Raw genomic sequence first — 22,858 nt, forward strand, 5'->3', positions numbered from 1 at the left:
CCTGGGTCATGATCTTGGGGTTGTGAGATCGATCCCTGAGTCAGGCTCCACACTCAGCGCAAAGTCTGCTTGGGACTTTCTCTCCCTCTGCCCCACCCCCCAGATGTACACGCACACACACTCTTTCTCTAAAAATAAATAAATCTCTAAATAATCTAGGAATTATAAATCAGATTATTTTCCCCCAAATAATGAAAATGTAAAGGATGGATAATTTTTTGTGTTAGCAATAAAGGAAAAGCTCAGCTCAATAAAGTAAAAGATAAGCTCAATACTGTGGCAATAAAAACTGATGAACCTTTTAATTAAGGAAGGCAATGTGACACTATTTCAAATTCTTATACTCTTTAACCCAGTAATTTCCACTTCTAACAATCCACGCTAAATAAACAAGTACAAAATGATATACAAGGACATTTACTATAGCACCATAATGGTGAGGGAAAAAAACCCACATAGGTTCCTACATAGCCTTTAAAATGACTGATGATTGTAGTAAGTTATGTCCAGATATGGAGCAACACTATGAAAAAATAAGTTGCAGAATACTGGAGATAATATTACTCATTTATGGGGCTAGAAAAATAAAACAAATGTAAACCAAACAACCTCAAAGAACGGCCCTGATATGTGTGTGTGGAGTTTACATACACATATAACTGAAATATGTAATTGTGTACAAAGGCAATTGAACCTTTTATAGAGATAGCGATAACCTTTGAAAGAAGATTATCTATGGGTATGCAGAATAGTGAAAGGGGATTTTCACATTTGCTAGTGTATTTCTGAATTGTTTTAACTTTGTATAGAGTTAATTGTCTATTATTTGAATAATCTGAAGAAGAGGAGAAAGGCAGGAGGAGTGAACAGAAAGATAAAAGAAGCCACAGGATCACAGCTCTCAGCTTCAACTGTAATTGTTTTGTAGATTCTTACTGACATTTTCTTTCTAGTTAAAGAAGCAACAACACGTAGAGGGTCAAATGAAATCTATACAAGGGTTTCAATGTGTGATTTGAAATTTTAATAAAAATTAACAAAAGGATCCAAAGGTCTTTATCAGGAAGAAGGCTACAGAAAACCACCAACCGTAACTTCAGAAGAGGAATAAGCTCAGGACTGAATAATAAAATCTGACACACTTTTTCCGCCACCTCATGTAACATTTTTGCCATGAACAACTCACAAAATATTTGGATGTATATTTATATCCTTCTACATGCCTGTATCATTTTTATTCTGAGAACCTTTCCCAAATAATTATCTATGGAAGACTATACATTCTGGCATCATGATATAAAAATAGCACTTTAAAAACTGGCCAAATGATAAATTATTAGGCAATCTTACTAGTTTAATTCCAAACTGGCTTTTAATGTTCAAGCAATTTTCACCTTTCAGTAGGTTAATTATAAATAACTATTACAAAGAAGAACAGAATAACGAGATATACTGACAGCCAACACTAATGTAGAGTGCCGACACTAACGATAGTTAGCAATTTACAGTACTGGGTAAACCAGATTTTAAATGTTAAACTCATGAAATTCAACTTCTTAAAAGCTAATGATCGGTTACAAATTAAATTCTTGCTTCACTTTTCAAAGTATAAACAGTATTTTTCTTTTATTGCTTAGGGAAATCCACAAAATGTCCATCATCATTTTCTAAGCATGTATAACATCTTCCCACAAGGTGCTCACTAAAAAGCTCAAAAAAAATCTACGCTACACAAAAATACAAAGACACATATACACACCATAGCAAATAATAAGAAATCTTTGAATGTTATACCTGTATCAGCTTCATGTTCTTTATTCTCATCTGTAAGGGGGTTGTCATGAAGTTTCAAATAAATCTCTATAGCAATTCTTGCTGCTTTAAAGTAAAATGGATGCTGTCGAAGTACATCTTCTAGTTTTAGTAAGTCCACATACGATCTAAGGGTAATCTTCCTCATACAGTATGTATGAAAGTCAAACTGGTCGTCAGTGATTTCTATAAAATGCTAACAAAATTATTTCTTTTATTATACTGAAGTATAACAATGTCAAAGAAAACTACAGAAATCAAACTCTCAGAATTACTTGTTTTCCTATGCATGAAAAAATAAGATAAAAAGATATTAAAAATTACTATCACCCAATATAAATACTTTGCATATCAAATAAGCAAATATAATTGGTATCCCCTAGCACAGTATATGGCATATACCAAGCACTGAATTATTTGGTGAATGAAAAGGAAACACATGATTTGAAATATATGTATTTATTCCTTCCTTAAATCATACTTAAAGCTAGCATGACAAATCAAACATAATTTATTAATATACATAATGATGTAGTACATTTACACATTAAACATTCAGTTTTTATATTTAGAATGACCTGCAAAGACTAAATGTAGTATTTGGTAATTTTTCTAAGAATACAAATTTGAGTCCTACACAGTGTTATGCTGGCTACAGAAATACTGTATAAAGGATTCAAAGCTTGTATCTTAGGACTATCAAGGGTATACATCACCAATCAACCCCTTAACAAACAGCTTTCTAGGATAACTTAATGAGCTTTGTATTACTGAAGATGGAGCAATTCGAAACATTCAAACATCAATAAACACACAGCCAAGCTACAAACTTTCTATCAAGTTTTTCACATGAAGAGTAGACAATGGGCAAGTCTGCTGAAAATGTAGTCTATAACATTTCCATCAAAAAATGAAAAAACATGAGCACTGATATTTAGAAATCACTTACTGTGAATTATAAAGAAGAAAAAACTATAGTTGTCCAAAACCTTCAACATATTACAATAAAATGAGAAACTCATATATATATATGGTACTTACTCTCTCAATCTCATGACATTTCTTAAGTGCTTCACCAAATTTATTCATTGCCTTATAAGCCTGGGCACATTCTGTCTGGAACCACATGCATTGCATTTCATTCAAATTCTCTACCGCTGATGTTCCTTCCTATATGAAAATATTTATGCATTCAAGACCATTTCTTACCAAATACATCATTTCACCATAGCATTTAAGAAGGAAAATATAGTCAATTGATTTGAATTTTTTCAAAATAACTTTCTTTTTAACTGTTTTCAGAGTAAGAGGGAACTGTTATTATGTGTAAGAAACTGGAATTATATTTCTAATCACTGAAAAAATGTACCTTTGTAAATAATCAAAACATCTACATAACTGGGGTTGGAGAATAACATAAGAAAGAGAACACTAGCACACAGCAGGTAGTCAATTAACATTAGCTCCTTTCACCCCTAAAAATTCATCTGAACATACATCAGTATAAATCAGAGTTAAATAACCCACTGTACAACCAACTAAAAAGAAAATTATGTTTTATACTAATTTTGATTTCAGTTTCTTTCTCCTAAGGTAATTTAATTAAAATCCTATTTTGATACTAAAAATACTAGAAAAAAAAAATTGAAAAATAAGCAAGATATACAAGTATAAACTATTCATAAGAACACTAGCTGTACAAACCCTTGTAAACTTTGAGCACATTTCTTCAGCCTCTTTTATCAGATTGGCTTTTAGCATGTACTTTGCACACTTGGAATTGATAAATCTGTCTGCTGTGTCCAAGGCCTGGGCCTCATCCATCCACCTCGCAGCTTCTCTAATATTTCCAGCATGCTTATAGAAAAGCAAAATAAACCAGTCAGTATGCTAATTTTACTATGCAGGTAATTAGTTACCTATTGATAAGTAACTAAAACACAAATAAAAAAAAGATATTCTTCTGACTGATCTTAAGACCCTAATCAATGTAGATGCATACATTTTGATACTTTTCTGGCCATGCAGAATACAGGCTTTCTGACAGTAAAGACTTGTTTTAATAATATTGTTTACTGTTACACCTCACTGTCTTTATCAGTGTCTGGCACATAATGAATACTCAAAAACAATGGTTGAATTTTAAGAATAAATAATTAAAATCTTTAAGTCAGAACAAGAGAAAGTTCATAAAAGGCATCATGGCTGAGTATCAGGGAAATTCTGTTAACATACAACAATGCTTATTTTAAAAAATTATTCATCAACATTGAAAAAAAAAAAAAGGGCAAAGATATTGGCTAAATTTCTAACCTAAAGCAACCAGGGAATATTACTGCCTATTACTGGACATTCCACGATGTGTTTTAATTACATTACTAGTCCATTTGTCAAAGCCACAAAACTAATGAGCATAACCTGGCTTTGAAAAGTGCTTTTAAAATAATACTTAATTTTATTGTTTTTGGTAAATAAATTTTAAGTTTATAACCTCTTCCTTAAGACCTATTATTACTAATTTGTATTTGTATTAAGAAAAAGAAGAGCCAACTTTAAGATGATGCTAAAACATATGACTGGAGATTCTCAAGTAAGACCAAGAAGTTAAGAAGACAAGTAAAATAGTAAAATCTTCAGTTTCATTTCATTAAGATTACCAGATACTACTGATCATGGTCATACTCAAGTGTTAATAGAAACAAACATGTCGCAACGAATTACTTTAGAGCATCTATACTGTTACTACTTAAAACCAAGAAAATAACCAGACATGTGTGTGAATGTATAAGAATATGTAATATGAATAACCACATATCTGAATAACCATATGCATGTATGTATATCTGTGTGTATATATAGACATATAAATGAGTAAATTATCATGACCATGACAAATCTAAAAGTAATCAGACTGAGAAATGTTCTATAGTTATTCCAGGTTTTAGAAGTCATCAAATATATCATTTTTATTACAGCTTTTAGAATCTACAAATTATAGAAAAAAGTTTTTATAAGACTCATTACTTTATAAAAAAGCGGGAGGGAAGATTTTTACCTTATAGATTTTAGCTTTCACAAGAAAGAGTTCTATCAATGTAGGTGTACTTTCAATAGCGGTATTTATGTATTCCAGAGCAATCGATGGCTGACCAATTTTGTCATAATGTTGTGCCAAGTAGTACTGGACCCAAAGTAATGTGGTTGGTGGTTCCTCTTTTCCATCATCTTTAAAAAGTGGGAGAGGTGGGTGGGAGAGGAAATAAACCAAGATTAATCATTACATATATTAAGAGAGTACCCACCTCCAAATGGCTTTATCTTTATTAATAAGGAAAAGTAGTTTGAACCATTTATTTATGTATCTAGCTATAAAACCATCCTTAAATTCATAAGATCTTTGGAAGGGACCATGTTGTCTGTTCTGTATCATTATAGCCCCTAACACATTACCTTGAATTTAGTAAGAACTTTATATAATAAATATGGCAGATAAATGAGATCAAAGATATAAAAAATTACCCAAATAAAGAAACCGAAAGGAATGGGGGGGTAGGGGTGGGGGAGACAAGTTGTGCTAGTACTATGAAAGTGTAAAGATCAGGATATTATTTATGAGGGGCGAAAAAGGTATCAGAAAAAATTTTGATTTTCCATTAATGTGAGGTTTAAAAAAAAAAAGGCCTGACTGCTTAATTGGGTTTCTAGCTAATGTACTAAACTATACAGAAATATACTTGTGATGTGGTTGAGTTTTGGGTGATTATATTAATATATTCTAACATTATGCTGATATGCAATGATGCGTAATTTAGGCTGAATAAAAACTATACCCAAAAAATGAGATAAGTAAAAATGCTTACTCTACATTTTAGTTCATAATTTAATTTTTATACACTCACAAGAAAATGTGTAAGTTAAATATAAAACCCACACATTATAAAATACTTTTTAAATACCAATATCTAAAACCTAAGAACTGTTATTTGCTTTCAAAGAAAGCAATAGATTGCTTATTTTTATCCTAGTAAAAGCAGGATGGCTCAGTGGACAAACAATAGGAGTGGAACTCACCAACTCCCGATCTGATAGATCTGCAACTAAAGTGCTGCATATTCTTGGGCATGTCATTGAACCTCTTCCACATTTGTAAAATATGTAGGAAAATGCTGATAATCAAAGGAACATCATGATGATTAACCAATGAAACCATGGTAACGCCTTCTAAAAAGTATTATTAAAATTAATCTGAGACCTAGAAACAATAACCCAAAAGCAATGAGCACCCTAGGTCCCATACTGGGGTTTCCCACTGTAAGAACCAGGGCTCCTTTGGAAAAACAATTGATTCCAGGTCTGCTATGGGCAGTATACCAGATGAGCTGGAATATCGTGTCATACCAAACTGCAAAAAAGCTATCAACTACTACACCATGGTATGTGAAGGCTAGAGCCATGTGAAACTGCAATGATTTAAAACATCAAGTATGTTTAAACCCATGAATTCATAATACCTTTAAAATATGCACTGGCATCTTTGAAGGATGCTACTAAATTCATTATTTTAAAAACTGGTAAAGAACAACAACAAAAAGTAGGAGATAGAGGGAAAAGAAGCAGCATTTATCTTGCTTTTCCTATATAAAAACCAAAATACTGGATAAACAGGTAACAGAAGGGAAATGTCTCTTGTAAGATAACAGAAGATGAATGATAGACTATCACCCGTTTGTAATTCCTGACAGTTGCTAACATACAAAACAAACACTAAATGCCTCCTGAGGGAAGAATATACTACCACCCTCCACCCATGAAATAACCTTGTTCACCCCCTATATTTAAAAGGAAACAAACAAAAAAAAGTGAATCTCATTAATCCTCTACTCAGACCCATCCATTAGAAGCTTCTGCAAGGATGGAAATGTTCTATATTTGCCCTGGCAAATATGGTAGTAGCAACTGGCTTTACACAGTTACTGAGCAGCACCTGAAATGTGGCTACTGCAACTGAGGAACTGAATTTTTAATTTTATTTAATTTAAAAAATTTTAATAGTCACACGTGGCTAATAGCTATTATACTAGACACCACAGCTCTACATCCAACTACCAATTTATAACAAATTCAGAGTACAGAGGAATAACATGTTAAGCAACACCATGAGAGTCCATTCAGCAAAATCTGGACTGTCGAAAAACTTAAGAAAAAAAACTAATTTTTTAAACAGACTGCAGGAAAAAGAGCAAATAGAAAACCTATAGATTTTTTTATAAGAGAGTTGAGACATATCAAACTCGAAGTACAGATTTCATATGGATCCTCATTCAAACAACTTCAAAGCCAAAGAAGAAAAAAATGACATTTCTAAGATAACTGGAAATGTAAGCATAGACTTTTGTCTTTGATCTTAACAAAGTATTAATGTTCAGGTGTGGTGATGATACTTTGGTTATGATCGTTAGAATACTGAAATAGTCACAGATAAAATGATGTGATGTTTGGGATTTGCTTCAGAATAACATGCGAAAAGAGGGAAGTAGGTAAGAATATAGATGAAATAGGTTTTCCCATGAGTTAAAAACTATTGAAACTGGATGATGGGTAAATGATGGAGGATCATTGTATGATTAGATCTAGTTTTGTAAATGTTTTAAATTTTACATTTTTTTCCAGTAAGATAGTATGATTCTCTTAACCAAATATTTTCACACTATGTGCAAATTAATGCATCTCCATCTTAAAAAGAAAAAAGTTTAAATATACTAAGCTTACTGTCTAAATAATGAGTAATACTGACCTTCTGATTAAGAATTTCATAATATATTAAAAATTCCAGGATATTTTTAAAACATAAAACTTGAGCACTTACCATTAGGGTTAAATAATCGGCAGCTTTTTAAAGAGGTTTCATAACCTACTACTAATTCTTCTATGATTGCCACCTAGAGTACAAACACACAAGCACACTTTAATAAAATATATATACATGCAGTTACCATTCTTGTACAAAACATGTTATTTACTATTTTAAAGGGCTACATCAACATTCCAAAACATGCGCACGCACACATACACTCATGTACACACCCTCTTATAAAACCTCTTAACCTATGGATAAAAACTTAAAAGCACGTAAACCATACATTTTTGAAGGTATTAAGATATAACTTTCGGGGTGCCTGGGTGGCTCAGTTGGTTAAGTGCCCGACTCCTGATTTTGGTTCAGGTCATGATCTCAGGGTCCTGGGACTGAGCCCCACATCGGGCTCTGCGCTCAGCAGCAAGTCTGCTTGTCCCTCTCCCTCTGCCCCTCCCCCTGCTCGTGCCCTCCCTCCCTCTCTCTCAAATCAATAAATTCTTTAAAAAAAAAAAAAAAGAGGGGCGCCTGGGTGGCTCAGTTGGCTAAGCAACTGCCTTCGGCTCAGGTCATGATCCTGGAGTCCCAGGATCGAGTCCCGCATCGGGCTCCCTGCTCGGCGGGGAGTCTGCTTCTCCCTCTGACCCTCCTCCCTCTCATGCTCTCTGTCTCTCATTCTCTCTGTCTCAAATAAAAAAATAAATAAAATCTTTAAAAAAATAAAATAAAATAAAATAGATAAATAAAAATAAAATTTTTTTTAAATACCTTTGGTTTCTTCTACAGCAAGTTTATCACAAATCTGCTTTTCATAGGTACAAAGATGTTCCAGGGCTTCTCTATAGAGACCTGCTTCCCGAAGAACTTGGTTCTGATATAAAAGGAGTTCACTATATTCATAATCCACTTTATCAGGGGATGTCTATATATGGATATAAAGAATACTAACAGTAAGAATTTTGTTTTCGTATTAGAAAACTGTTTATACACTCAAAATAGATAAAAGAAATCAAAGGATAATAACTGATAAAATTCATTTGCTAAAAATTCTTAAATATCTGTCTAGAGAGCAACTAAGTAAAAAAATGACAATATTAACTTATAACTCACTGAATAAAGTAAGAATCCCTAAGTCCTTAAGAAGTAAGTAGGGGAGAAAGGAAAGCTCTTACTTAACAGTAGAATGTAAAATAATAAATCTAGAAAAAATAAGAGAGTTAGAGAATCACCACTTTGCAACTATCATAGAACAGTTGATTCAGGCAAGAACCACAATCGATGAATGTTAAAATTAGTGGTAAGTTTGATGAAGAATAGGCAAGAAAATCTCAAACTGTTTACTAAATACAAAGAGGAAAAAAATAACAATTTTTAAATAAAGAAACCTGACAGACACCACCTTAACCAAGTAATTAAATGGAACAAACAGACCTTACACTTCTCAAAGTGATGAACTGAGAAGGGCTAAACATAACTCCTGTAGTTTCCTGCCAAAAATTCTTAACTATATCTAATAATGAAGAAACAGCAAAGAAATAAAAATTGATGGACATTCTACAAAGCACCTGCTGTACTCTTCAAAAATTTCAATGTCATGAAATACAAAGAAAATCTTCAAAACTTCCAGATTAAATCAGACTGGAAAGAATTGATAACTAAATATAAAGTATGCTTCTAGTAATGGGGGGAAAAATCTTAGAAAGGATATAAATAGGACAATTAATACATTTTGAATATGGGCTGTGGATTAGATAATAACAGTCTATCAATGTTAAATTTCCTAATTTTTGATAATCTACACGGTACTGTGTATACAGTTAATAACTATAGAGTTATTCTTAGGAAGTATCACACTGACAGATTTAGGAGTAGAAGATCATGGTATCTGCATTACTCTCAAATATTTCAGGAAAAAAATTTAAAAAGATAAGTAGATAATAGAAATTGTAAAGTAAATGTGTCAAGTATTAATAATCAGTTAATGTGATTGAACTCCTACCTGGAGTTCTTTGTACTATTCTTGCAACTTTTCTTGAAGTTTGAAAGTATTTCAAAATAAAAAGTTTGCAAGTCTATATACACTTCTTTTTTATCATTATACTTAGAATTAGACCCAGTTTACTAGGTCTGGCTTCTGGCTGTTACCTGTTGTGTTTTCCTAAATTCTTCTAAAATCTTTGCTGCCATTTCATAATCTTCTAATAAGTGGTAAGCAATAGCATAACCAATCCATGATGCTCTCTGTGCAGGGCGAAGCTGAAGTAATTGATACCTCGTTTCCTTTAAAGGGGAAAAAAACCACATTTTTTTCTTAGGTTTACAGTGAAAGCAAATGCTCCTAAAAAGATCATATTAATTTACCCAACAATGCTGAGCAATTTGCAACACAATCCTGGGAATAATAACAGAAAACAGCTTCAGACATCCATATTGTGTAGCTTCATAAGAGCAAAATAATATTTGGTAAGAAGTACAATGAAGCCTCCAAGATAATCTTGTAACTGTTCTAAAACTTAAGACCAGACCGCTTTATTACTTCCTGAACTACTTAAAAAAAAGAGAGACAGGATGGAAAGGAGTACAGCAGAAAAACTTTTTTAAAAATACAGGGCCCAACTACTGAGTTAAGATCTATAGAAAACAACTGAGTAGGTACTACACATGGCTATACAGATCTAAATTAATAGACTGATTTAAGGGTTAAAATACAGGCACAAAGAATAGTCTCAATGGAGGTAAAAAGAAGAAACAAATAGGCTTTCCAGAAAAATGTGAGAACTAAAGGTTGTATTTACATGTTACTAGCAGACAAAGGCATTGCCTATTTGAGGAACGTCAATGTTAATATTGACTGAATTAACTCCATTCTACACAGTAATCCAATTCTGCCTCAGAGTAAAATAATTTATTTTAAAAATCTGATTAGTCCAGTCATAATATACACAATCACTACTAGGAGGAGATGAATAAGATTCAATTAAATTCTGTTTAAGAACGGAAAATTTTGTTTTCAGTAAGTACTCAAAAAAATTTTAAATATTTTAATACTACTTTCCCCTTAGAATAAAAAAATTGGCTATTTTACTTACCCTGTAACCCTCAAGATCTCTCATTTGAATCTGCAGTAAAGAAAGGTCCCTTAAGATTTGAAGATTATCTTTATCCCATTTTAACGCATTCCTATAACACTTAATGGCTTCATCATATTTCTTGTCTGACCTCTGGAGAAGGCCATAAACATGCCAACCTAAAGGATTTAGTTAAGGACACAACCTACAAGTCAAGAAATAATATTCCAATAATATTCCTCAAGAAACTCAGAAAACTACAGCTATTTATAAAAGTATAAGCTTTAAAAAAAGAGAGAGAATATAAAGATAGAAGTTTAACACACTGGAAAACAACACAGCTTTTTGAGCCAAAGAAAATATGTCTCACCTGTCTTATTAGCTGTGACCTTGGTAAGTTAGTCTTGTTATGTTTCCTCAATTATAAAATGTAAATAGAAAGTCTATACAGCATAGTTTCATAACTAAATGGAAAAGACTCGTACAAAATAAATGCTCAATAAATGTTATGAATTATCTATTGAGAGTAAGTGCGCATGCGCACACGAGTGCAGGGTGGGGAGGGCGTGCAGTACGCGGAGGGAGAGGGAAAATCCCAAGCAGGCTCTGCATCACTGGTCTGGATCTCAGGACCCTGAGATGCATAACCGACTGAGCCACCCAGGTGCCCCTGGAATTATCTTTACTTTTAAAAGAAAAAAGAGGGAATGGGTATACATATGACATAATTATTTTACATCATGTACTTTTCTTTAGCTAACAAGATCCTTAGTATAGATCGCTTAGTGCAGTACAAAGTTCCTAAAAGTCAACATAGAAGATAAAAACCACATATAAGATAAAAATTCATTTAGCAAATAATTATTAAAATATCTTAATAATCAGGGTGTAGGTGACCAAAATGGACTATTTCCTGCATTCAAAAAATTTGTAGTAAGGGCACAGATAAGTAAACTGCAGTTGGTTGTAAAAAATGCTATAAAGGGGGGAAATATGTAAATAATCCCACTCCCTTAATACAGGTCCTTTTCACTTTAGATCTTGATTACTGCACAGTCACCCATCCTCCCACCTTCAGTCTCTCTGCTTTTATGCTCTCCAGAGTAATCTTTCTTAAAAACAAACAAACAAAAAACCCCACAAAATCAAAAGAAAATAATTCACTTCCCTTTCAGAAACTTGTAGTGTTTCTCAGATCAAACTTTTCAATCTACCAATTTTTATGCCAGGGATCCTCAAGAGAGTCAGTTAAATACATAATGTCCAGGATGGCACATGTAACTGAAAATACATATTTAATACCATAAATTTTATTTGAAAAATCCTTGCTTTCATACTATAAATGACAAAGTAAAGCTTAACACAATCTTCTCATTTGGCTGGTACATGTTTTTAAAAGCCTAAGACACACTACCCTTCATAATCTGGCCCCCATTACCTTTATTTCAGGACATCATCACTTCTTGAGCACTGCAACTATCTTTTAACTGCCTCTAAACTTCACCTCCTAAAAATCTACACTTTAGGAGGGGTTTAACACTGCTAAAAATTTAAAGAAACGTATGTCCATCAAGAGGAACACAAATAAATTTAAGTAAATACATACAGAACACTGCCCAATCATTAAAAATGATGAAAAAGGATCTACAACAGTCTTACTAATTAGTCCTTTTTACCCTAGAGTTTCTGCTTACTCCCAACTCATTTCTGCTTTACTGGATTAGTGATAATTTTTGAACAAGCTGTAATGCTTTATGTAATACTCAAACATGTTTCTGTATATGCTTCCAGTAAGTACCTTCCTTCACCAGACTGTAAATTCCTCGACAGCAAAATCCCTAACTTTTCTTCATCTGTAGTATGCCAGAGGTCTGGTAAACACCTCAAATTCTAAGTGTCTCAGCACTAAAAACTGTATCAGCTCACAAAATAGGTAAAGAAATATTTGTTAAAAAACTGTTTAAAAAAGAGCAACCCACAATTTTTTCTCTATCTTCCTTCAGACATTTGTACTTGCTCCTAACTTCACACTTCTGTTAAAATTTATCTGGTATAGTACCTTGGCATTATCAGAAACTATGTTAAACATCTAATATATTTCATCATTAAATCCTCACGACACCACAATGAGATAGATATGGTTCTCCTCATTTTATATACTAGGAAACTAAGTCCTAAGATCACAAAAAGAAGATAAGGTGAAATTCAAACCTAAGGGAAGCATACTCCAAAGCCTGTGCCCTTCATCAGTATACTATTTGTCTACTATTCCTACTGTATATTTTTTTCTAAATTTGTAATGATGATAAAATTTGCAGGGTGCTTCTTTATTTGTAATTGTGGAAGAGCTTTCATAAATATAGTACCCCCCTATCTGTGGGGGTTTCAAGACTCCCAAAAACTGCCTGAAACAACCAACAGTACTGAAACCTATATATAACTATGTTTTTTCCTATACATACATACCTATGATAAGGTTTAATTTACAAATTAGGCATGGTAAGAGATTAACAACAATAACAAAATAGAACTATAATAATACACTGTAATAAAAGTTACGTGAACATGGTCTCTCTTTCTCTTAAATATTTTATTATACTGTACTCACCCTTTTCCTTGTGATGTGAGATGATAAAATGCCTACGTGATGAGATGAAGTGAGGTGAATGACGCAGGCACTGTGACGTAGTGTAATACCACTACTGACCTGACAATGCGTCAGAAGAATCATGTGCTTCCAAACCTCAGTTGACCTCGGGTAACTAAAACTGCAGAAAGTGAAACTGCGGGTAAGGTGGGACTACGGTATTTTAAAAGGCAAGTCCAATTTATCTGAACAGAAGTAATGTTAGAACAGGGTAGGTAAATAAAAATGTTCATGAAGACAGCTGTTAATTCAATTTAAAACTTTGGAATTACACAGCAAGAGGAATCTAAGACTTCTGACTCCCAAATTGCTGTCTTAACTTAAGACACCCCAGTCCAATCCTTAAACATATCTCAAAAAGGATACACACATGACTCTTCAAGTCATTTCTCAAGCCTCTACGAACCAATTCATAAGCTTCTTCCTTTTTCCCCAAACAGTTCAATGTTAATCCTTTCATAGCCAGGGTTTCTGTTTTTTAAAAAAAGAGAGAGAAAGAAAAGGAAGAAAAAAGTAATTAAACATTAAAAATAATCAACAAAGAAGTAATCATAATCTCAAAAACAAATGTTACATTATTCTAAGAACTTAAACTTTCAAGAAGATTATTTGGAAAACATTCAGACTTCTACAGAATTAAAATATTTTAAAATTTGACAAACCAAAGAAACACACATTTCTATAGTCTAGGCATCCCCAGAAATTTTTTTTTTAAATAAAAAGATACAAAGATGCATGATTATCTGGTAATTCATGTGCTAACAAGATACAATGACTCTATTACTGTTCTTCAAGGGAATTCCATGGAGTCACCTCATATAATCAAGCACTCCTTTAAAGTACGGAAAACTTTACCTTAAAACAGACTTTATTTCTGTGAACTCAAGTTACATTAAGATTAAATCCACTGTTCAATGGTTAAACCATCCACATAAATTTTCTAACATTTCTGATTTTCATAAATTTTTAAATGATTCTTTGGGATTACTACCAGACACACAACAAAGAAAACGTCAGGCACCTGTCATTTACAATCAAAAGATTAAGAGAGTTCAGAGAAATACTAAGTTCTCAGAGAAGGAAAAGAAAAAAGATTTCTAATTTTATAACATGCATGTTACGAAGCATAAAAAGATTTTATTTATTTATTTGATAGAAACACAGTGAGAGAGGGAACACAAGCAGGGGGAGTGGGAGAGGGAGAAGCAGGCTTCCCGCGCAACAGGGAGCCTGATGCGGGGCTCGATCCCAGGACCCCGGGATCATGACCTGAGCCGAAGGCAGACGCTTAACGACTGAGCCACCCAGGCGCCCTGTCTATTTATACAAGTTTTACCAAACATCTTAAAGTACCTTAATTAACGAAACTCTGTACTGCCAGTGAGTCTAAGACAAACCATCATTTTATGTACTGTTAAAATACTTTCAATTAAATTATGGCACTTCATATAACACACCATCCACCTAACAAAAAATATATATATATTTTTTAAAGATTTTATTTATTTATTTGAGAGAGAGAGAATGAGAGACAGCATGAGAGGGAGGAGGGTCAGAGGGAGAAGCAGACTCCCTGCCGAGCAGGGAGCCCGATGCGGGACTCGATCCTGGGACTCCAGGATCATGACCTGAGCCGAAGGCAGTCACTTAACCAACTGAGCCACCCAGGCGCCCCCAAAAATATTTTTTAACAAGGAAAAAAAAAGAGATAAATTTAGGTGGTTTCATTCCCCCTGCTTTCCACCTCCAATCTTATTATAGTAAAAATACACAGGAGTAAAGAGAGCCGATAGAGAACTATTACTCTCTCCTTTTTCTTCGATACTAAGAGATTATCAAATTAATTACTGAAGAGCCATGTTTCCTAACTGTACAAATCAGACTTGCGAAAGCTTAGTTTTCCCATGCATCTTCACAAGTTTAGCTACACACTCTCCTCTTACCCTACCAACATCTCACTGTCCAATCTTCTACCCTCCCATAGGCAAAACCTATGTAAATTTTCAGAACGTCACAATATACAAATCATGTCTTAAACATGACTGTCTTGAAAAACTAAGATACAATGCTGAATAAAAAGATGCTAGCTCATAAGCTAAGGACCAAATGGACACTTTCTAAATAAGCTTAATGTAAGAAATCAAATTTTTCCAGCTTAACAAAAGTTCTAAAGCAAATTTCTCTAATATCTTAAATGAGCTTATTTATTAAATCTAAACATATCTGTCCTTACTAATTTCCTCTGCCTTTCCTACAGCATTAATCTTCAAAGCAGGAATAAACCAGAAATCAAGTGGAATGTGTTACAGTTTTCTTAACATTAAATTCAAATGACAGTATTAAAACATCTTCACACAAGAGTCAAAGAAGGTCCATTCTCTCTGAAAAATAGGGCAGCTGAGAGTAACAGAATCCAAATAAGTGAAGTCAAACAGGTTAGCAAAGCTTTATTTACTTACACTTACAAGTGTATGTTATTTATACTTACCTCCATGCTCTGCAAATTTGGGATTAGAGAGGATTTGTTTACAGAATTTCAATCCATTTCGATACTGTTTATGTTCATAACATCTCTGTCAAAACAAAAAAGAAAAAATCGAGTTTAGGAAGAAATGCAATTTTAAATTCAATACTAAAATTTTGATTACTAAATACACAGAGTGATCAAATGTTATTTCCATATTCTCCTAAATCCCACTAAAAAAAAAAAAAAATACAGAAGATTCAAATACAGAAAGTAAAAGCAAGACAAAGAGACAGAATATAGGTTAGGAAAAATAAGAAATCATCAGCTCACTCCAAAATGTCCAGCAAGTGTTATAGAAAATGAAAACTGAAAGAAAATAAAAGTCTGGAAATTGTATTTTAAAAGAATATTTTCTTCTTACTGAAGGAAAGAAGTCTCTCAAGCCACAGGGATGAACAAGTGGCATGCAAAATAATGAAAAAGAAAAAAAGACCTATACCATGGCACATCATAATAAAGTTTCAAAGCCTTAAAATAAAGAAAAGCCTCCAGAGGGGGAAAAAAGTCACATAAAAAGGATCTGTATTTAGAATATCACTGAAATTTTACTCCAAAGTAATAATGGAATACTGCTAAAAACTAGAAAACATCTATACATAGCCTTCAAAATTCAGAGTGAAATCAAGTTTCGACCTAGAATGCTACACCCAGCCAAATTATCAATCAAGTTGTGAAAAGGACACTCACAGGCTTCTCAGAAAGCTAAAATTTTATCTCTATGCATTCTTCCTTATGAAACCATTAAAAGGAATCAAACAAAACAAGACAATATGGCACTTGGTAAATAAATCTAATGCAGAAAAAAGAACTAGAGAACAACCACTCCAAAATAAAAAAGGAAGCCAAAGGCCACCATGGAATAGGTTTCCAGTAAGGGCAAAATGGAACTAATATATTTCATAATATGGAAATTATTACTTATAAGCAAATGACAGAAATTCAGACACATTTGGGAAAAATGAGAAATACGTCTACAGAAAACCAACTGCATGAGCAAGTATTAACTCAGGAGAAATAAAGGCTTGTATAAGAAAGTATGGTCTTAGTGTAATATTTAGCTTAACAGTAAACAATACATGCATAATTATAAAAATGTAAATATTCAGTGCCAGTTTATCAAAATGTTGTCATACAACTATGACAGGGTAATGAGGAAAAGGAAAGTGGACGAATGTGTGAATGATGTTCTAAGTCCTTCTTTTCCATAACCAGAAGTCAACAAATGTTTTCTAAAAATCATGTACCAAGTACAGTGGTATATTACTAAGCAACAAGAAAGCAAATACCAAAGAAAATGGCTAAGAGAGTGCTTGATTCTGAAGTGGGAAGGTGAAAGGGTGAGGGGGTAGGGGAGAAGGGGACATATTTTTTTATCATGTTTTAGTGCTATTTGACTTTCAGGTATCAATATGTGGTTTCACTAATAACAATTATTTTTTTTAATGCTTTTTTTTTTTTTTTTAAGTAGGTTCCATGCCCAGCGTGGACCCCAATGCAGGGCTTGAACTCACCCCACTGAGATCAAGACCTGAGCCAAAATCAAGAGTCAGATGCCTAACCGACTGAGCCACCCAGGTGCCCCAATAATTATTTTTTAAACCATTCTATTTGTTACAGGAAAAAGCCTGCATCTAAAAGATATAATAATCTATGCCAGAATTCACGGTCATAAACTTAAGCAAATTTTACTTACAACTACCATCAAAATCTGGGAGACTTAATGCAAATGATGACAAAATCACAGCAGAAAAAAATGTAGAAACAAAACAATGAAAATGTAAAATTTTACATTTGGCATCAAAGAAATCAACTGCTTAAGCTCAATGCTAGAACAACTAGTTGTCTATAACAACTACGTCCTCATCACCTCTACTTTGCTGTTTCTCATCTTAAACTTAATATATCCAAAACACAACTGAATTTTTCCCCCAGAATCTGTTCTGCACCAAGTCTTCATCATCTCAGTAGATGCTTTTCCCTCAACTCACCCAACCAGATGTGAAGAAAACAAAAACAAACAAGCCCTATTTATCTTTGGTGCTTTCTTTCACTCATACTTCCATCCTCTAGTAGGTACCATTAGTCCCAATTTCTCTACAATAGCTTCCTAATTTCCTGCCCTCCCTCCCCATTATCAACTATACACTCAACAGGCAGAGTTATCTGGGGATAAGAGGGAAGGGAAAGCACTCAGAGCTATCATTAATCATATGTAGTCAAACATAACAAAGTAATTAAATTTCATGTTCCTATTTACTCAGTCAGAAAGCCTAACTACAGTGTGTTTTTCTTATAATAATTAGGTATAGTTATGATGTAAACACTAGTTCAAAGGGACACTCCTGATGTGTCAATGTTTTCCAGGAACTATATACATACAAAGAACAGTTTAAGGGCATTATTCTTAAAATCCTCAATTAGCTTTCTGAAAACTTTTTCTTCTTTTTTTTTTTTTAATTTTATCTAAGTAGGCTTCATGCCTGGTGTGGAGCCCAACATGGGGCTTGAGATCAAGAGCTGATCAAGAGTGGGACGCTTAACTGACTGAGCCACCCAGGTGTACCTCTGAAAATTTATTTCTGTAAAAATACAGTAAGGGAACTTCCACTTTTGGCCATGATGGAATAAGTGAGGTTGAACTTGCCCTTCTACTTCCTATAAACAACAAAAATGGACAAAGCATATGAAATAACTATTGTCAGACATTGTACAATAGGCAACACAGGGTTGTGAACCATGGGGGGCGGGGCGGGGATGACAGGCTTAGAAATGCCCCTGCTCTATAGATCATAGTACAGGGAGAAGGATCCCAAGCAGAGCACAACAGTCCACACAGAGTTGAAGAGACAAAGACTGAATGAAGTTCAATGAGGCCAACCAAATGGTAAAGCAAATGCTGATGGAACTTGCAGAGAAAGAAATTTAAAAATCTGCAGGGGGTCCAAATGCATTGGTTGCTGAAAACTATGAGTGCTAAGTCCTGAATATGTAGAGGGAAACTTCATGGGGCCAAACAAAGAATGACCAGGAAGCAGTGGATTCAAGAATTTTCAGGGTTCACATGGTACTGAGAATTCCAAATAGCCAGAATGGAGTCTTCAATGAACACCTGCAGAATTCAGTAAACACTGCAAAAAGGTCTGCTCAGCAGAAGACAAAAACTAGAGTATGTGTACTCTAGACCCACCCTAAACAAAGCCCTAGGCTGATATACAAGTACCTTCACTGTCTGCTATTAACAAAGTCCAACACTCTTTAAAGACAGATAAGTCATATAAAACAATGTAAAATTCATAAATACCCAGCATCCAATAAAATATTATTATATAACTTAAGAAGCAAGAAAACATGATCCATAACCAGGAGAAATAAGAGAAATGATTAAATAATGAGGTCAAAATATCAAGACAACTAAATGCTCAAGAGTTTAAGGAAAATATAAACATGTGACAAGAGAAACAGAACATATAAAAAAGAACCAAATAGTGCTTCTAGAGGTGAAAAATATATACAATGAAAATGTCATCAGATTAAAGGTATCGACACCGTAGAAGAAAAAATCAGTGAAATGGAAGACATAGCAACAGAAACTACCCAAACTGAAGTATAGAGAAAAAAGATAGAAAAAATAAATTAGCAGAGTCCCCATGCATCTGTTGCTAAAAATTGCTGAGTACTAAGTCTTAAATATGTAAGGTGAAACTTCATGAGGCCAAACAATGACCCTTCTGAACAAAAGAAAAATTCTAAAAGCATCACAAATCTAAATGAAAAAGGTAAAACAATAAAGCTTCCCAATAAAACATTTTAAAATATCTTCATTATACATTAGGTTGACAAGCTCCCTTATCCCTTCAACAGGAAAGTTTAAATGTTTAAAATACTTTTAATAAAAGGTAACTCAGGGGCATCTGGGTGCCTCAGTTGGTTAAGCGTTTGCCTTCGGCTCGGGTCATGATCCCAGGGTCCTGGAATTAAGCCCCGCATTGGGCTCCCTGCTCAGTGGGGAAGTCAGCCTCTGCCTCTCCACCTGCTCAATCTCTCTCTCAAATAAATAAATAAAATCTTTAAAAAAAAAAAAAAAAAAGGCTAGCCAGAGAAGACATATGCAATGCCCAACAAAGATCCTATATCTACATATATAATATAAAGAACTCCTATAAGTCAATATCAAAAAGACAGCTCATTAAAAAATTGGGCAAGGAGGAGTGCCTGGGTGGCTCAGTTGGTCAAGTATCTAACTCTTGATTTCAGCTCAGGTCATGATCTCAAGGTCCTGGGATCAAGCCCCCGAATCGGGCTCTCTGCTCAGCAGGGAGTCTGCTTCTCCCTCTCCCTCTGTGCACTTTCTCTTGCAAATAATAAAATCTTTAAAAAAGAATAATAATAATTGGGGAAGGGTCTTGAAAAAATGAACCCGAAAGAGGTTATACTAACAGCCCATAAACACATTAGAGGTGCTTCATTACATCAAAATAAACAAAAATAAAAATGTATCTTCACCAAAAGACAAGAAAAATGTGAACATTTATTAAAAGCTGAGATTACAAAAAAATACATGAAAGCAACAAAAAATACCTAAAATTAATAACCTACCTGAACTAATAGTTCAGTAGTAGGTCAGCAAAAACTTAGTATCTTTTAATTTACTTTGGATTAAAAATTTATACCTAAGGCTTAAATTTACCAAAGCCAATACAATAAATATGGTACAAAAGGAGTGTAGGTCTTCTCTGCTCAAGTAAACAAACCACATAAAGTGTGATCACTATGTCATAATCCTAGCATTATATTTGTAGGTAATTTTTACATACCAGTAACATTATGAATGGAAAAATTTACTTCAAGGAATTAGTCAAACAGTGAACAGCTACCTATCAATCAAATAGCTCTGGTTTTAAAAACTGACTTCAGACAATAAACTAGTTATGTAGTCTTAAGTACTTTGCTGAGTATCAGAAAGAGTCCTTAAATCCTGGAGATCACTTGCCAGGAAAAAACATGTAAAACAGTACTAACAGCTAATACTTATTGAGCATTTACTGAATGCCAGGTACTGTGCTAAATACTTTACAGGGAAAACTCATTTAATCTCACAATGGTATGAAGTAAGCACTCTTTTTATCCTCATTTTGATGAGATACTTGAGGTCCAGGGAGATTATAAAATTTGGCCAACGTCACACGGCTACTAGGTGATGGAAAAAAAAGATTTAAACCAGACAATCTGGATTCAGAGCCATTACAGCTAGCCATTACAACTACCTTTCTACTACAGTTGAGTAGTGTAGCACAGGAAAAAAAAAAAATAGGAAGAAAAAAGTTTTTTAAAAAAGAAAACCTCTAACACAAGAGATATAATGCCACTGTAGAAAGCAGAAAGAAAGAGAGGGAGAGAGAGAGGGAGGGAGGGAGTAAGGGTAAGAGGAAGGGAAGGAAGGAAGGAAATTAAGCTATATCCCATTACAGAGGCAACTGCTATTAACATTCTGATTTTTTAATAAGGTTTTAATCCAAAAACTACAGAAGTCTACTGTCCCATAGTATAAATGTGAACCTGTATAAATATAATTAACAAGCATATAAAAATCATAGATGTTGATATTCTTACTTGACATGCACAATGTGACTTTATTTTGTATAGTTGAACTTAAAATACTCAGGATTCCAGTTGTTTTTTTCTTGGTCTTACTGGAAATACCTTACACTGTTTACAGCACCACATTTTTCAAAGGGATTGCACACTAACATCTCATTTAATCTTCATGATACTCCTGTAAACTAAGAATAAAAGGTTCAATCCTTATTGCACAAGATTAAGAAAACAAGCAATTTACCTAGTTACTGGCAAAATTTAGACTACATCCTAGGCCCTCCGAAGCTCAGATGAGAGTTCTTTCCATCATATATATAAATTTTATTAATTTTATTATCATAAATGTTATTAAAGGCTACAGTTTTTGTTGCGGGGGGAGGCACCTGGGTAGCTCAGTCGGTTAAATGTCTGACTCTTGATTTCAGCTCAGGTCATAATCTCAAGGTCCTGACAGAATCTAGCCCCACACTGGGCTCTGTGCTGGACGTGGAGCCTGCTTAAGATTCCCTCTCTCCTTCTTTCCCCCACCCCCAACCCCCACTCACACTCCCTCTCTTTAAAAAAAAAAAAAAAAAGCCTATTGTTTTGGGGTGCCTGCTGGCTCCACCAGTAGAGCATTCGACTCTCTAAATCTCAGGGTCGTGAGTTCAAGTGCCACATTGGGAATGGAGCCTACTTAAAAAATAAAAATTTAAAAAGCTGGGGCGCCTGGGTGGGGCCTGGGATCGAGCCCTGCACCAGGCTCCCTGCTCAGCAGGGTGATCTGCTTCTCCCTCTGCCTCTCCTGCTCCCCCTGCTTGTGCTCACTCTTTCTGTCAAATAAATAAATAAAATCTTTTAAAAAAAATTAAAAAGGCTATAATCTTTTAACAGATCTTCTGATCAAATTCAAACATTATCTCACCTTGTTTTTATTTTTTAAAGATGTATTTATTTTAGAGAGAAGTGCATGGGGGGGTGGGGGGGAGAGGCAGAGGAAGAGGGAAAATCTCAAACAGACTCCCCTGGGGCTTGGTCTCAGGACCCTGAGATCATGACCTGAACTGAAACCAACAGTCAGAGGCTTAACCGACTAAGCCACCCAGGAGCCCCTCACCTTGTTTCTTTTCTTACTTATTATTTTAGTCAAATAAATGGGCAATAAAAGTGCCAAAAGGTGAGAAAAATGAACACACACAGAATAATTAACTAATTGGATAATTCCCCCACATAATTGAGTTTACCAAATGAAAATTAAAAAACAAACACCACTTTCTTTAAATGTGATAATAGTATACTACCTAGCTTTTTATTATCACACATTTCAGACCAATAATTAAGTTTCAATTCCTAATGATTATGTTCTCAATTAATAA

At 34.0% G+C, this 22,858-nt stretch overlaps 1 protein-coding gene across 1 annotated transcript in view; it reads right to left on the reverse strand.

Annotated features, from left to right (window-relative positions):
* The window catches only part of NAA15 (N-alpha-acetyltransferase 15, NatA auxiliary subunit), a 46,486-nt gene extending 25,323 nt beyond the window's left edge, over positions 1-21,163 (reverse strand). Inside the window, exons 1-13 of the mRNA XM_044913081.1 lie at positions 21,006-21,163; positions 19,627-19,654; positions 15,870-15,954; positions 13,748-13,852; positions 10,756-10,913; positions 9,812-9,946; positions 8,435-8,588; positions 7,806-7,831; positions 7,679-7,751; positions 4,868-5,037; positions 3,517-3,669; positions 2,854-2,982; positions 1,795-2,008 (exon numbers count right to left, since the gene is read on the reverse strand). Of these exons, the coding sequence (XP_044769016.1) occupies positions 1,795-2,008; positions 2,854-2,982; positions 3,517-3,669; positions 4,868-5,037; positions 7,679-7,751; positions 7,806-7,831; positions 8,435-8,588; positions 9,812-9,946; positions 10,756-10,913; positions 13,748-13,852; positions 15,870-15,954; positions 19,627-19,654; positions 21,006-21,163 (1,588 nt within the window). The remainder of the gene's footprint in view (positions 1-1,794; positions 2,009-2,853; positions 2,983-3,516; positions 3,670-4,867; positions 5,038-7,678; positions 7,752-7,805; positions 7,832-8,434; positions 8,589-9,811; positions 9,947-10,755; positions 10,914-13,747; positions 13,853-15,869; positions 15,955-19,626; positions 19,655-21,005) is intronic.
* Between the last annotated feature and the right edge of the window lie 1,695 nt (positions 21,164-22,858).

The sequence above is a fragment of the Neomonachus schauinslandi genome, chromosome 2 (assembly GCF_002201575.2).
Source record: "Neomonachus schauinslandi chromosome 2, ASM220157v2, whole genome shotgun sequence".
Taxonomy (NCBI): Eukaryota; Metazoa; Chordata; class Mammalia; order Carnivora; family Phocidae; genus Neomonachus; species Neomonachus schauinslandi.